Below are 15106 nucleotides of genomic sequence, written 5' to 3'. Positions count from 1 at the left end.
AGGAAACTGAGGCACGGTGACGTGCCGAAGGTCACAAAGCCGGTGTGTGTTTTGACCCAGGCACTCTACAACCAGAGCCCAGGTTTTAACCTCTACTATCCATCGCCCTTCTGAGGCACCGATGTCATCAGGACGGGGCCCCGGGGCTCCTCAGGCCTCGACCTACCACCTATGAATGGGGGTGATTCTAGAAAAATGCATGTGTAGGCTACAGCCGTGAAGCAATGCAAACAGGGCTGGGTCTCTTTCATTAGATCAGGGAAACTTCCTCACGACAGATGTCGAGTGCATTTTAATTTCTGACACCTCTTCATTCCTGGGGGCAGATAGAGAACTCGTAACTCGGGCTTTTATGGAGGTCTGTCTCACAGAAGGGCAAGCGGCAACTCTTTAACGACTCGTTCTGCCCATGGGGGTAGGGACTACAGACCGTGGAGAAGAGACTCTCCTGCTCTCAAACTTTTTACGGAAGTGTGATCCAACGGAACCTTCTACAATGACGAAAAGGTCCTGCATCTGTGCTGCCCAATACGCTAGTCACCAGCCACATGTGGCTATGAAGCACTTGACATGTGGCTGGGGCAGTCGAGGAACTGAAGTTTTGATTACAACTGAAACGGAATTTAAGAAGCCACACCCAGTTGGCGGCTACCTACTGGACAGCACGGCCTCTAGATGACGTCATGAGAAACTGGGCAGAACGGATCTAGATTCCATCTTCCCCTGGATGACTTCAGAGTCTTCTACTCTAGAGTCTCTGAACAGGTTTGGGAAGGTGGAAAGGAGGATGGGCTCTGTCATAGGCTGGGCTCACCTCTGTCACCACGGCCCTTGGGAGATGAAGGCCTCACCTTAAAAATTCAAGAGGGGAACAGTATTTGGGGGCAGGTTCTTGTTTCATACCGAATCAGATTATAACACTGCGTCATTTTTTAAACGTTTTAATATTCATGGGCTCCATTCCCTACTCTTTCCATCTGGGACCCAGGCTCTACAATCTAAAGGCCAAGTCTACCCTTGTCCAAGCCCATGACATGGTTGGAGGAAGGAAGCCAAAAATATCTTTTCCTCCTCCACCTAAGACTTGCGCTCCTTCTAGGGTTTGGCTTCCAGAAGCAGACCTCTGAGTTCTGAAACGACGTCTGTGAGATCAAACGGCAGAGGCATCGAAGGATCATCCTTTTCCCAATATGGCCGACATTCTGGCTTCTGATCCACAGGTAAAGTTCGGGCAATTCGGGACTGGCACCTGGAAGAATAGGAAGAGGTAATTAATCCATGGGAAGAAATTCCTAGAAGACTCAAACCCGTGTGCAGTTTGGAGCGACATTGCCAAACATTGCAAAGACAATCCTCCACGGTGGTGGTGGTGATGAGATGAAAGAATCATGAGTTCACCAGGCAGAAAGCAGGTGCTTCTAAGACAGAAGAATTGTTCTTCATGGTGCCGGAACTGCTTTTTCTTTTTTCAATTCCCTGCTTTGTATTATCTCCAGTGGCCTCCACAGAAGCCAATCACCAGGGAAATTCAGTTACTCTGCCTTTAAAATGGTGAATTATTTTTTCATTATCTCAACTGTTATTTAAAGTGTGTGATTAAGCCATTATCAGATTTAAATGTTTGTGGGATTTCGATGTATTACTAGATTACTGGGAAAGATTAAATTGAATTTACTGCATTAAAACGTCCAAGAATAGATTAAACAATATTACAGGCTGGGATTGACTTTGGAGATTCTAGAGATTTACAAGTGTCCCAGCTTGCTGTGCTCAGAAAAAGGCACTCCAAGGAGAGACCGATTTATAAGGATATATGCAAATAGAGGTTAATAATCATTTCCACTGATGAATAGGTGGGGAAAACTTCCACAAAATTAAATTAAAAGGCTAGCAAGAGTTACTCCCTAAGGAAAACACTTAAATCGCGGTTTTTATTAAATGGATTATTCATCAATAGTAGAGAAATTAATTATCACATGCAACTAAATTATAGCCTTGTAAGAAAAAAAAAAAAAAGTTGGGGCGACACCGTCACCCCCTGGCAGGCATCTACCTCTCAGAGAGACCGGCTTATTTAAAATTGGTCTGGGAAAGCTCAGTGGCTTTGGCTTTATTTGTCTGCGAAACGAGGATCAGAGAGCATGTAATAAGAGAATGCAACAAATTGCAATGCGAAATGAACAGTTTCCCTCCTGTCTGGGAGCGCAGGGCGGTGGAAGGGTATACGCCCAAAAGAAGTACCGTGAGTCCGCTTGAAAGAGCAGGAAGAGTTCCTCCCCGCCCCCACCGCCTCTGCATTGTTCTCTAAATCCGTTAAAAAGTGGTCCAGCCCACCGTTTGCCTTCCGTGTGGGGCTAGCTATGAAGAGATCAAAGAACGGAATCTCCTTGGCCCTCGTTCCAGGCGCCGTGGTAGAGAAGGTTCGTGACGAAAAGACATCGTCTTCTCTGGGGAATTATTAATGGTGAGGGGATCCCCGCGGGAAAACATACTTCAACTTTATACCTATTTTCTCGCGTGGTTAATTGCTATACCGGCATCCTATGCACTCAATCCGTCGTACATTACACATAACATTCCAATATATCTTCGGCTCTCCGCATCAGACCCTGATAATAGCGTCTGTTAACATGCGCTAAGTACTATTATGTAGCACATCACTTCATAAATAATAAGATTAGCTGACCTCAGGGCCCCAAGAAGAGTAATGTGTTTAAATGTTCTCATTATTTATTTAAAACAAGAATTAAAGCAACAGAAGCTGCTTTTGACAATCCTCTTAGCATAAATATTAAACTGTTTGCACTGATAAGCCCCACACAGCACTAAACAACAGAGGGTGCATTCTGCAGGCTACTTAATAATAGGTGTTTGACACTCTGTCGCTTGCTGTCGTGGTTCTGAGGGTGCATCTCTGTAGTTCTAGAGACAGTCTCTAAATCACATGAAAGCCATGGGAGGGAATTAATATTCAGGGGAAGCTGCGACTAATTACAAAGGAACTCGGCACAGCTTTGCAAATTGCGCTTTCTCTCTGCTTCAGAATCACAGAGTGATGCTCAATTTACTAGGTGGGGAAAGTTATTCCAAATTGAGCATTTCAACCTCTCAGCGGATAAATTATCTGCGCGCACATTATCCTGGCTGGCAGATTAAAGGGCTATGATAAGTGTCGATCCACCTAGAATATCATAAGGTTTGTAAAAAGTCAATAGAGATGCTTTTTCACCTGTCAAGCGGGTTTGCCCCCTCACTTTGAGAAAGCGTGACAAATATTCAATCCTCTGCTGCAGAGGTTGGCTTCGGCCGCGTTCTAGAAGCTTCCCACCAGCTTTTCTTCTGGGTAAAGGTTTTCTTCTGGTTCTGCGATGTTCTGCAACCCGAAGCCTGGCTGGTGCGGGCACCAGCTCCTTCCCATCCAGGCCCCGAGAGCCTAGGAGCTGTGTACATTCGCTGCCTCCCTCTGGGCTAAAGGTAGAGCCCTTGGTTGGGTTTCTTGAGGGTCTTAATTCAGATTTTTCAGGTCGCTTTGAAACTCCCTTTAATACCAGTGCTCCTGGCCAATTTCCAGAAGGTGGCGATGGGGCCCAGCAGAGGGCTCGCTGTTTCGGGTGATGCGTTGACCCACAGGAGAGGACGGTCACGGCCACCTCAGATCGAACTGTCTGATTCGACACCGTGCCAGACCGCGGAACTTTCTGAGAAAGAGGGGACTGAGAATTGCTTGAAGGCACAGCCCCTTTTCAGTTTTAACTTCTCTTGCTCAGATCACTCATTCTGCCTCTTCTTGGCTCATCTCCTAAGACGGGGCAGGAGGGAGGTCGAAGCGTCGTGGTTAACGGTGAGCGAGTGGGGATGATGATGATCATGCTAACATTTACTTACGGGGCTGTTGCAAAGGTTAAATCGATTAATACATGCGGAGTGCTCAGGACACTGCCGGGCATGCAGGAAGCACTCAGCAGATATTACATATTATTACCACTGCCGTTACGTCTACTGTGAGCATGAGCGAAGGACAGATGGTAAAGTCAAGCATAGAGCGAGCTGCCTGTGGTCCCTGTGACAGTGCCCTCCCTTCATACCAGCTGAGTGGGGGGCCTCCGGACCGGCTCTCTCTAGAAGCTCTGGAGATTCGGAAGCAGTTCTTTCTGGCTCGAGCCAAATGGAGCCCGTGGCTGAATCCTATCGCGACGTGATACTCCAGGATGCTGAGGTGTACGTATCCAAGCTGCGACAGCTTTCCAGCGACGGGCGAAGACGCTCAGATTCGGAAAGACCCAACAGTTGTTCCCGAAGACCTAGAATTAACAAAAGGCGCCGTCGTCCGACTTTCTGAGCGGCGGCTCTTCCAGACTGACTTGGCATTTGCGGGAGAGAAAGTCGGATTGTTGCTTAGCGCAGACGCTCTACGGTATGCAAAATAAAGGGGCCCTAAGTTCTCTCAGGGCGTGTTTTAGGAATGCTGACCCCGGTGAACATTTGCAGCCTGTGTCTATCCCTACCTTCCCGCGCCAAGAAGACGGGACTCTTCCTGCAGGCAACCTGTCCCTTCCCCATGCTTGGCCACGTGGTCTGGTGGGATCGGCTTCATCTCTACAGCAGGGGACAGCCTTGACTGGCTCCACCCAAGGAGCACACCACACTCACCCAGCCACGGGAAGAGGCTTACAGGGAAGCACGTGACCCAATCCAGGGCCAGAGTGAGACACTAAACCAGAGGCCTGGTGTGGGGGCTGCGGCAGAAGCGTCTCTCATCTCCCGTGAACCATCAGGAGGCACCCTCTGGGACCGCTGTGGTCATTTTGCTACGCGCGGCAAGGGGCTGGCTCCTGGGTGGTACTGTTCACAGCTGGATCAAGCCTCACTTGAAGCCGGGTATGCTTAGACGTTTTTCGGTTTCACAATTCGTTATTGAGTTAGGGTCTCCTGTCACTTGCGACCAGAGAGTCCTGGCTGATACGCTGGCCATGTTCCCCACCTGTCAGTTACTCCCCCCCCGCCCCGCCCCCGCCTTTCACTACAACATCCGTGTGCCATGGGCCTGCCTGCCAAGGGGACGTGGACGGTCTTGCCTCCAAACTGAGATGCGGCTGACGACACAGTGTAGTGCGTGCAGGGACCATCCGGGTATGACGGCATGAGAACGCTGGCTTTTGTTTTTGGTTCAAATGGTATTTCTGTTTTTTGTGTTTTTTTTAAATTTTTTTTTTCCAACGTTTGTTTATTTTTGGGACAGAGAGAGACAGAGCATGAACGGGGGAGGGGCAGAGAGAGAGGGAGACACAGAATCGGAAACAGGCTCCAGGCTCTGAGCCATCAGCCCAGAGCCCGACGTGGGGCTCGAACTCCCGGACCGCGAGGTCGTGACCTGGCTGAAGTCGGACGCTTAACCGACTGCGCCACCCAGGCGCCCCTCAAATGGTATTTCTACTTGAGATAAACTTCTACCCAGAAAACAAGGGGGTGCTGCTGTCATCCAAATAGGTCTCTGCACGCAGATAAGCTGGTTTTAATGACCACAGCTGGATGGCTTTTCTCAAGAAGGTTGAAAAAAAAAAAAATTTTCCTTAAACTCCACGCTCCCGAGGAGAGTAGATCATTCTGGACCCGCTCAAACAGTAAGAAAATGATCTTTTCCCCTTTCAACCTTGTTCTCTCTATTCGCATCCTAAAATCCTATTTTATTCATTTATTTAAATTTTAAATGTTTATTTATTTATTTTGAGAGAGAGAGAGAGAGAGAGAGAGAGAGAGGAGGGGCAGAGAGAGAGAGAGAGAGAGAGAGAGAGAGGAGAGAATCTCAAGCAGGCTCCACGCTGTCAACGTGGAGCCCGAGGCCGGGCTTGATCCCACGAAGCGTGAGATCATGACCGGAGCTGACACCAAGAGTTGGATGCTTAACTGACTGAGCCATCCAGGCGCCCCAAGCAAATCCTGTTTTTAATGCTTCTTGGTGAGCAAATGAACTTGAAGCTACCCAGAAGCCCCCTGGCCCCTTGTGTGAAGCATTACCAAGAGAGCAAAGGAAAATCACACATATGGCATCTCTCTCCCTCTCGAATGCACTTTATTTTGATTCCAAGGATGCTATGAGCCACCCCCAAAACCCCTCGATACTAGGAATGGTTCATCCCGAAGGACCTGGTGACACGACAGGAAGCAACGGAAAAGTGTTGGCTGCCCGATGGGAGCAGACTCTCTCCCCACAGGTGTAACTCACACAGGGCCTCAGCCCTGCTGATTTCTCCCAGGGCCACACTTACATCTGGGTGATCCGGATTTCAGCTACATTAGCGAGCACTGGTCACCGTGCTAAAATTAACCACTTTAGCTAAAGTGTGTGTTAATTATGGGTATGCAAGCAGTCAATAAAAGGTTAATGCAAAAGTCAAAGGATAAATTTCTTCCCTTATTGCATCACTTCACAGACTAAATGACTAACATTATACTTTGTGTTTTTAATCAATAGGTTTTACAGTAATGTGCTGGCCATTGATTTTAAGAAAACATATACGGTCTTCCTCCTTGTCCCTAAATTTTGCAACAAATAATGAAGGACAGGTAGCATTTACATAACTCTTGGTGACATGATAAAGATTTCAGGAGAAATGGTTTCTGCTAGAAGATTCGGCAAGATAAGCCAGCTTCAAAAAAAAAAAAAAAATACAGAAAAACCCAGAACTTGATGGGGAAATATTACTAGCCACACACTGCAGAGCGGACAAGAAAAATAAACTCCTAAGAGGGAATCTTTTAGTGGGAAAGAAGAGAGCAACTCCTGATTACAAGAATTACATGCTGTATATTGTTTCAATGTCCAAAAGACTCTTAGTACCCAGCACTGTGTTAGTTCGAGTTTTACAAACTAAGGGAGATGGGAGAGGTGGGTATTTGATCCCCATTGTGAGGGCTGCCTCACCCACAGTTAACTGACGGAAAGTGGGAGAGCCAGGCCTGGGCCAGACCTGGGCATCTGGCTGGCTGCCCCTTCCACCACATTCCACTGTTGTCATGCGTTTCCATGTGGACGAAAGGGGCCCTGTCCCCTGACTACTTAGCCGTTCTTGACAAACTTACATATTCAGGAGATTCCAAACCATTTCAAGGAGGGGAAGGAGGAACAAAGCTTTTTTTCCCCTTCAAGTTCTAGAAGGACTATTATTATAGCAAATGACTGACAAAACTTCCTTTTCGTTCTGATGACTTTGAGTTTCGCCATAAGCATCTATAAAGTCTGCAGAAATGAAAGACACGTGTTCATCTTCTAAGAGCATAAACTACTTCTGATTGTGCTCCTGGGAAAAATCTCTCAACCTGTTAGTTTCCTTAGATATTACAGGAAACGAGTGCTTCTCTGCTTCACTGGATTATGTGAAGATAAAACCAAATATGTACACAAAAGCCCTTTAAAATAGGTAAAATGTCACACAGATGTATAATTACGCGTCGACCTCCTTTTCCTCTATGTATAGATACAGGTCCTATTTTATTTTAATTTTTGAGAGAGAGAGAGAGAGAGAGCGTGTGCCCGAGAGTGTGAGGTGGGGAGAGGGGCAGAGGGAGAGAGAGAATCTTAAGCAGGTTCCCCACCCAGTGCAGGGCCCGACATGGGGCTCGATCTCACAACCGTGAGATCATGACCTGAGCCAAAATCAAGAGTCAGACATTTAACTCAGTGAGCCACCCAGGAGCCCCAAAATACAGGTCCTATTTAAAAAATACAACTAATTATTCAATGTTGGCCAGAGGCGCTTGTAACGCTTATAAATAAAAATGAAAGAAATCACATTCCTAAAGATGAGAGCGATTTAAACTACCAACTTCAGGGGTGCCTGGGTGGCTCATTCCGTTAGGCGTCCGACTTTGGTTCAGGACATGATCTCATGGTTCGTGAGTTCGAGTCCCGCGTCGGGCTCTGTGGCTGACAGCCTGGAGCCTGCTTCCGATTCTGTGTCTCCCTCTCTCTCTGCCCCTCCCCCGCTCATGCTCTGTCTGTCTCTCTCTCTCCCTACAAAATAAACATTAAAAAATTTTTAAACTAACAACTTCACCAGGAAATACCCAGTGACGAAAAGAGTACACTTCTCTTCAAGTCAGAGTTTTTCCCAGAATTGCAATTTACAATGAGGAGTTGACAGTCATTCTGGCTGATGTTAAACAGGAGTCTGTTTTAGGATATCAGCCACATCAGAATGCACTCCCTCAAAGGATATAAGCCAGCATGCGAGGCTTCCCATCAAATCTACATTTAACCCGCAAAACCCAGTGGCCTGGATCAGCATGAAAATAGCGGGAAGTAACGATATAATTGGGCAACAATCTCCTCTATGGCCTCTTATGCTTTGGAGGATCGGAAAGTTCTCCATTCTTCCCTTCTCGACGGGACCAAGAGTGCTACAGCATCTTGCCACCCAGGGTGATTCCAGTGTCTAAACAGAAGTATTTTCCCTATACCATGCAATCTAAATCCTGGACAGTACCTTATGTACAAGTTCAGGGATTTTCACACATAATTCTCACTTTCCGTGATGTCTACCTTAAACACATTTCAAATCTAACCTCGAGTAAGAGACCAGTCCACTGCCCTGGTTTTGCTGGGCTCACTAGGCTTTGCTCCAAATAATCTGTCTTAGTCATGAGAAGAACACACAGTCCAGTTTATCTGAAGTGACGCTTTTCGAAAGAAGACCGAGTGAGCTAACCAATTCAGGATTTGTCTTCTCGGACTCTCCGTCACTGCCATCACAGCACCGTGGACAACTCTGAAAATAAAGAGCTGCCCTGTCATAGCTACCATAGTGGTCTACTTTGACAAAGCTGGTTTTATAAAATCAGCTTCTTAAATCTGTATAACTCAGTTTACCTACTGCAGAACCACCAAGCAAATCCAATTGCTAAATGAGCTTCAACAAAGGGCATGTTCACCCTCTCTTTGAAAGGCTTTTAACCTCTTGCCTCTGTACCACATGTTAATGTTTCCAGATCAGGAAAGTCAACACACATCAGAGTGAGGAAAAGCCAAACTTTGGCCCATGGGTCAGCTTTTTTTTTTTTTTTTTCCTCTTTTCTTTTTTTCAGATCAATATACCCTTTTTTTTGTTGGTGGTATTTTTCAACCACAACCACTTGAGAAAGTAGGCTTGGCTTCACTTCTGGTCGTATAAGAGTCTACTCGGGGGGGTTCACACTTCAGGGAAGACGTGAAAAGCCTGACAGAAGAAAGAGTCTGCTTAGGTGCGTTAAAAACCAAATGTCCCCACGATGCCTTGGAATGCCTGTGCCCAACGCCACGTGGCGAACCAAGCCGTTTTTCAAGCACGGATAAGGCTGCTGTCTACCCGCAATCAGTCAGCGTACTCGCGGGGTCCGTCTACCCACTGGGAAGCGAAGGGAACGGTACTGGCAAGGCCCAGCTGTTGGCAAGGACTTGTGTTCTCCACATCTGTTTGGGACTCCAAAGGCCTTCTCCAGCTAAACAGTGTTTTTCACAGTTCGCAATTCTTCTACCGCCTACGATTTCTCTGAAATGTAACACGCATACGCTATAGAGCCCAATAACCATGAACATTAGGGTGTGGGGTTGTATTTTGTCAAGTGAAGGAAAAAAACCATCCAGAGTTCCAACTTGGGACTCCAAGGGGAGAGTTCTTTTGAAAAGGGTTTCCCGGCCCCCTGGCGCACGAACCCGGGGCTTCTTCCCACTCTACGTCACTGCTAAGAGCCCCACCCCCCCCCCCACCCCCCCCCCGCCACCGGCTAATGGCGGACGATAACTATGTCCTGTTTGTACCTCGGGGAAGTCAGGGGATGAAGAGAAATGGGTCAAAAGAGCCTCTTGCTGGTATAAAAGTCGGGGACGCTTTGTGGCAAAAGAATGGCTCGAAGGCCCCTCCACTCTTTCCTTCAGGTCCAGGGGTACCTTGCCCTTTTCCCTTCTATTGCTAGCACCTTCCGCCTCCCCCCACCGGGGCTTCTTCCCAGCCGGTGACTATACTGTGCTACCCTCACATCTCCTTACCCCTCTGAGACTGCTTCTTTAAAAACTTCAGACGTTCTTGTTGCTAGGGGAGGGAACTATAAAGAAATTCTATCTTACGCCAGTGGCCCTCCAGTGACATCTCCCCTCAGACCCAAGGGGGAGTAATAATGCTAATAAAAACATTACAAATAGCCCATAATAAATACCGAGTGCCTGGCACTGCATACGTCTCTTTAAATAAAGAGTTGTCTTCAAAATGGAAACTGAGGCCCAGAAGATTAGTGGACTTGTCCTCGATTCCACAGCCAAACAAAGGATAGAGACAGGACTTGGCAAAACCACCTGACTCCAAATCTCAAGCTCTCTGTATGATTCCAAAATACCAACATCAGAAGAATCACTTTGGGTCCTTGTCGAAAATACCGTTTTCCAAAGGCATCTAGCCCCAGGTCAGACCCTCCAGAGGAGGGTCTGGTCCGTCGGCAAGTTTCACAAGGGACTCTTCAGATCGGGCCAGTTTGTGAGAACAGCGTACCATGTCAACCTGTCACAAAAGACCACAAAGATGCTCAGGTGGAACGTGGGAGGGGGGCCATGAGGGTGTGTCTGGGCCCATGAAGAGCTCACATTAGAGTCGCGTCCGTTTCAGAGGACACAGGACTCAGGCTTGGCCCTTAGAGTCTTGCAGCGTGGCTCTCTGAGCAAACAACCGGTGACTTTGCAGGGTCTGGCACATAGAACAGGTCTCCTGGAGTCCTTCCCTTACTCCGGGGACTCCGATAGGCCCGTGGAACCATTTAACATGCGAGCCTGCTTGGCCTACCGCTGGGGTGTAAACCCAGGGGGCAGAGGATCGAGAACAATTTCATCCCGAGGTTCGTTTGTCGGCTTGTCGGTTATATAATGATAGTGATGAATGGGCTACCTTGACAGCTCAACATTTAGGAGCTGCTGACCTTTGGTCTCTGGTCACATGATAGGGTCACCTGAAACTTGCATGACTTCTACCTGGCCAAGGGTAACAATATAAAGGTCAAATAGGCTGGACGATTATATGTATCAAGTCTGAGGCAGCTTGGTCAGGAGCTTTAAGAGAGGCCGGGTTGGGTTCCCCAGCACACAAAGCTATGGAATCATTGCAGAAATGTGCCCAACAAAAGATATACAATTTCAAAGCAGTCTAGAGTAACTTTCCTTGCAAGGGAATAGAATGAACTCATTATTTTTAAAGGGCAACAATGAAAACAAACACTTTGGAAGAAAATATATTCTGCCAGCGACTCTGCCATTGGGAGGGAAGCATACAGGGCGTATGACTTAATGAGTGATATTAATGCTATCCCTGCAGCATGGCAGAAGGTCCAATTTGATGGAATTACTGGAACAAAATCCCCACCGGCTAGCATCAAGCCTTCTTTTCTGCCAGAGAATACGGTTTCTCTGCTGTCCTGTCAGCACAGTATCCCACAAAGGACCGTGATTGACAAAAGATAACCCTTTCCAAATTTCAGGACTTCCTCGCCGCTTGAAACTTAAGTCAAGTTTGCATGGGACAGTCTCAAACTTCAGAAAGGTTCCAGAATAACTTATGACCATCAATTCAAGGCGGCTGTGATTTTTAGACATACCATAATATATATATATATACACACATATATATATACACACACACATATATATACACACACATAATATGTATATACATACATAGGTATATATATATATGTGTGTGTGTGTGTGTGTGTATATGTACATATATATATGTTTCCTCTGACAAATCTGAAGATTTTGCTTTTTGACTATTTGATTAAATTCCATTTACTCAGAATCTGACAATAACAGTCACGTAGGTTACGGATACACTTCTGAAAATGAAAGCTGACAGGCCAATGTCACTGATTTGCAGAATCTAGAAACTTCATAACCCGTGCAAGAAGCAGGCATTACGGAGAAATCTGATTTACGTCAAAAGCCTGGTTTCTACAAAGGATTTTTCCCTGCAAAGTCAATGACCGACAGACAGACAGCCACTGGAGCATAATCCAGTCATACTCCTGAGAGATGAGCCAAGCAAAGGACAATGGCTTACAGAATAAAGGGCCAGCTGTTCTGACTTTGGAATGCTCATTTGAGTTGTAAGCTGTGAAATAAATTTGAGTTGATGGTTCCCCCATCTGCTCACCTGTCAGTCTATCTCCACTGTACTGCTGTTTTTAGAAATACTTCCGTGTAACCCGCTTAATTGGTTTTGGGAGGCCGAGAAACATCTCCGAAATTTATTTTAACCTTATTCCGGACATGAGGCTACTGGGCCTTTGTTTCTCTTCTCTTGCTTAAAGAACATTCACGAACAGGTCAAGAGCACTCACAGTAGAAAACTCGGGGCAGCCCAACACCAACAGGGTGGGGCAAACTCAGAAGTAGAAAACGGTGGGCCAGAGCGAAATGCCGATTCATCAAGGGCATACCAGCCTTCCAATGAGTTTCTGCTCTGCGCTGCTTTCAAAGCTGAGTCAAAGTCGAAATTCTTACAACGGTCCGCAAGTCCCTTTGTGACCTACCCCTTCCCCGTGCGGCTCTCTGACCCTCAACGCCTTCCACCTTCTCCCACTGCTTCCTTTGTGCCCGTCTGTACTGGCTCGTCTGCTCTCCCTGGAACAGGCAAAGAACACTCTCAGCGTCTTAGTAGCTGCTGTTTCTTCTACCTTGAAAATTCTTCCCCTAAAGACATCCATGTGGCTTGCCCTCTCAGCCTTCAGGTCACTGCTCAAACATAATCCAATCAGTGAGGCCTATCTTGACTGCCCCACTTACGACAGAAACATCTCCCCTTCCCTCCAACTCCTACCCTAGTGCTCCCGATCTTCTTTCCCTGCCCTGTTTTTCTACACAACACTGAATACCGTTTGGGGTGTGTGTGTGTGTGTGTGTGTGTGTGTGTGTGTAAAATAAGCTCCCTGAAGACAGGGAGTTCTGTCTGCTTTGCCCACTGCTGTCCCCTCCAAGCCTACGGCAGACTTTGGCACGCTGTTAGAGCCACAGTAAACACAGTGGAAAGCACACGATTGAAAACAACTTGCATCGGAACCTTACTTCTTTAGAATTTCCCCGCTACATAACCAATGTTACAGTAACAACAGTAAAAGCACAAGGCACAATCAAAGGAGGCCTAATACCACCAGGGGCCACTGCTCGTGGAAGAACACCGGTCGGGGAATTCAAGACCCCCAGCCCTGCCACCACCTTACCCTGTGGCCTGAAGCAAAACCGTGACCTTCGGCTCATCGGTGCTCAGGTCTGTGAAGTGAAGGGTTGCGTGAGACAATCCTTAAGGTTTCTCCCATCTCTAGAAAACGGGGATTTTTACACACCAACATGGTTAACCTCCAGACACCTTATCTCACGTGACCCTCACGATGAGGCTAGGCAAGACAGGCGTTACCCTTTTGGGGAGACAGAGGAAGCCGAGGTCATGCTTGCTCTGTAAGTCACGATGCTGGGCCCAGAATGGAGGTCATTTGGTAGTCCAGCATCTTTCCTTTGAACCGCACTTCCTCTACTGGTAGAATTGAAAGTTTTACCAGTCACTGTTACTCTGACGCATAAACCAATTTTTCACGCAAGTCCTAATCCCCTCAGAGGTAATATCCACGTGGGTCAGAGATTCCGCCGGGCTCTCTCCTGCTCTAGCCAAAGAATCCACGGATTCTCCGAGCTGCCATGTCATTCCAAGACCAAAGGGAAGATCGGAGGCAAGACACCGCTCTATTTGCTTAGGGAGGTTTTGTGACGGGAAGAGAATCACACTTCCTTGCAGCTCTCCCGTCGAAGGGCAAGACGTCCGTGCAACTGTGGCCTCAGCGCGGCTGTGCTAACAAGGCGTCTGGACTCCAAGAGATGTTGGAGACATCCCAGTCTTAAACCCAAAGCAAATCCCCATTTCACAGCCCCAGGAACTGAATGGCACTGTTTCTGCAGCTAACCTTTAGATAGTAAAAATCATCTTGCCCGTATAAATACCTATGCTTCTGGCTCCAGTGATGAAGGATGACAGTATAGCTTACTATGTGCCTGCCCTACTGATGAAGCCCAGATTGGGGCAGAGAGGCTATTGTTGTTTCTCTGTGCATTCGTTCATTCGTTCCTTCATTCATTATTCAACAAATACTTATGAGGTACCAGGATCTACAGATAGCAGTGAACCAGGACAAAATCCCAAGTGTCACGGAGGTTACGTTCCGGTGGGGGAAGACAGATGACAAGCACGTGTATTGCTTATAGACTTTGCATTTAGCTGCCAGCGAGAGGGACCAGAAACCGCAGTGCCTACAGAAGATGGAAGTCTTTCACGTTAAAGGAGTTTGGGGAGGTCATGGGACAGCAGTCCAGAGACATCCAGGACCCAGGCCATTCCCTCCACTTTTCTGCTCTGTCGTTCTTAGCTGACGGCTACTATCCTTGAGCTCACCTCATGGTCCAGGGCACTCCGGCCACCGTATCTCCAGTCCCAGGGAGCAGGAGAGGGGGCAGAGGGGTAAAATGTGCACTTGCCGCCTCCTTTTAAGGGACGACAGGAAGCCACCCCTGCCTCTATCTCACTGACTAGAAGCCAGAAGGGGCTGGGAGTGTAGGTTTTTAGCTGGATGCACTGTGTTCTTCTCTCCTCTGTCAAAACCAAGATTCTACACGAAGGAAGAAGGAAAGAACGGGGGCAAGACGAGAACGGTTCTCTGCCACACAACGGAAGCAGACAGATCCCAAGACGGTTTCTGCTGGAGACAATTGCTCTGGAAAGGTGGGGGAAGGGTGCTGGCCACAGGGGTTGTGCTAGGTATCTCTCCGGGGGGCGGGGGGGGGGAGAGGAGTATTTTAGGGGACAAGTTGGGCATGTTCTAGGGGACAGCAAGGAGGCTGCTGTGGCTGAGGGAGGGTGATGAAGGGAAGGAGGGGAGGGGATCAGAGGAGTCCAGGGTCTGGGAAGCCACCGTCAAGACTGATTTTACCGTAAGCGAGATGGGAAAGTACGGGAGGGTTTCATGCAGGGGAGTGATAGGATCTCTGGCCCCGCACTCTGCAGAAAGCTCTAGAACTCCTTTAGGAATCGGGTCGTCTCATGAGTAAACC

General features: G+C 47.6%; 1 protein-coding gene across 1 annotated transcript in view; it reads right to left on the bottom strand.

The window, feature by feature from the left end:
- Positions 1 to 925: 925 nt before the first annotated feature.
- The window catches only part of FTO (FTO alpha-ketoglutarate dependent dioxygenase), a 389618-nt gene continuing 375437 nt past the window's right edge, over positions 926 to 15106 (bottom strand). The window contains exon 9 of the mRNA XM_043599212.1: positions 926 to 1249. Within this exon, the coding sequence (XP_043455147.1) occupies positions 1096 to 1249 (154 nt within the window). The 3' untranslated portion in view covers positions 926 to 1095. The remainder of the gene's footprint in view (positions 1250 to 15106) is intronic.

This window comes from Prionailurus bengalensis, chromosome E2 (genome assembly GCF_016509475.1).
Source record: "Prionailurus bengalensis isolate Pbe53 chromosome E2, Fcat_Pben_1.1_paternal_pri, whole genome shotgun sequence".
NCBI classification, from domain to species: domain Eukaryota; kingdom Metazoa; phylum Chordata; class Mammalia; order Carnivora; family Felidae; genus Prionailurus; species Prionailurus bengalensis.
Note: the sequence above shows the minus strand (reverse complement) of the source record. Positions and strands in the feature narration are given on the sequence as shown.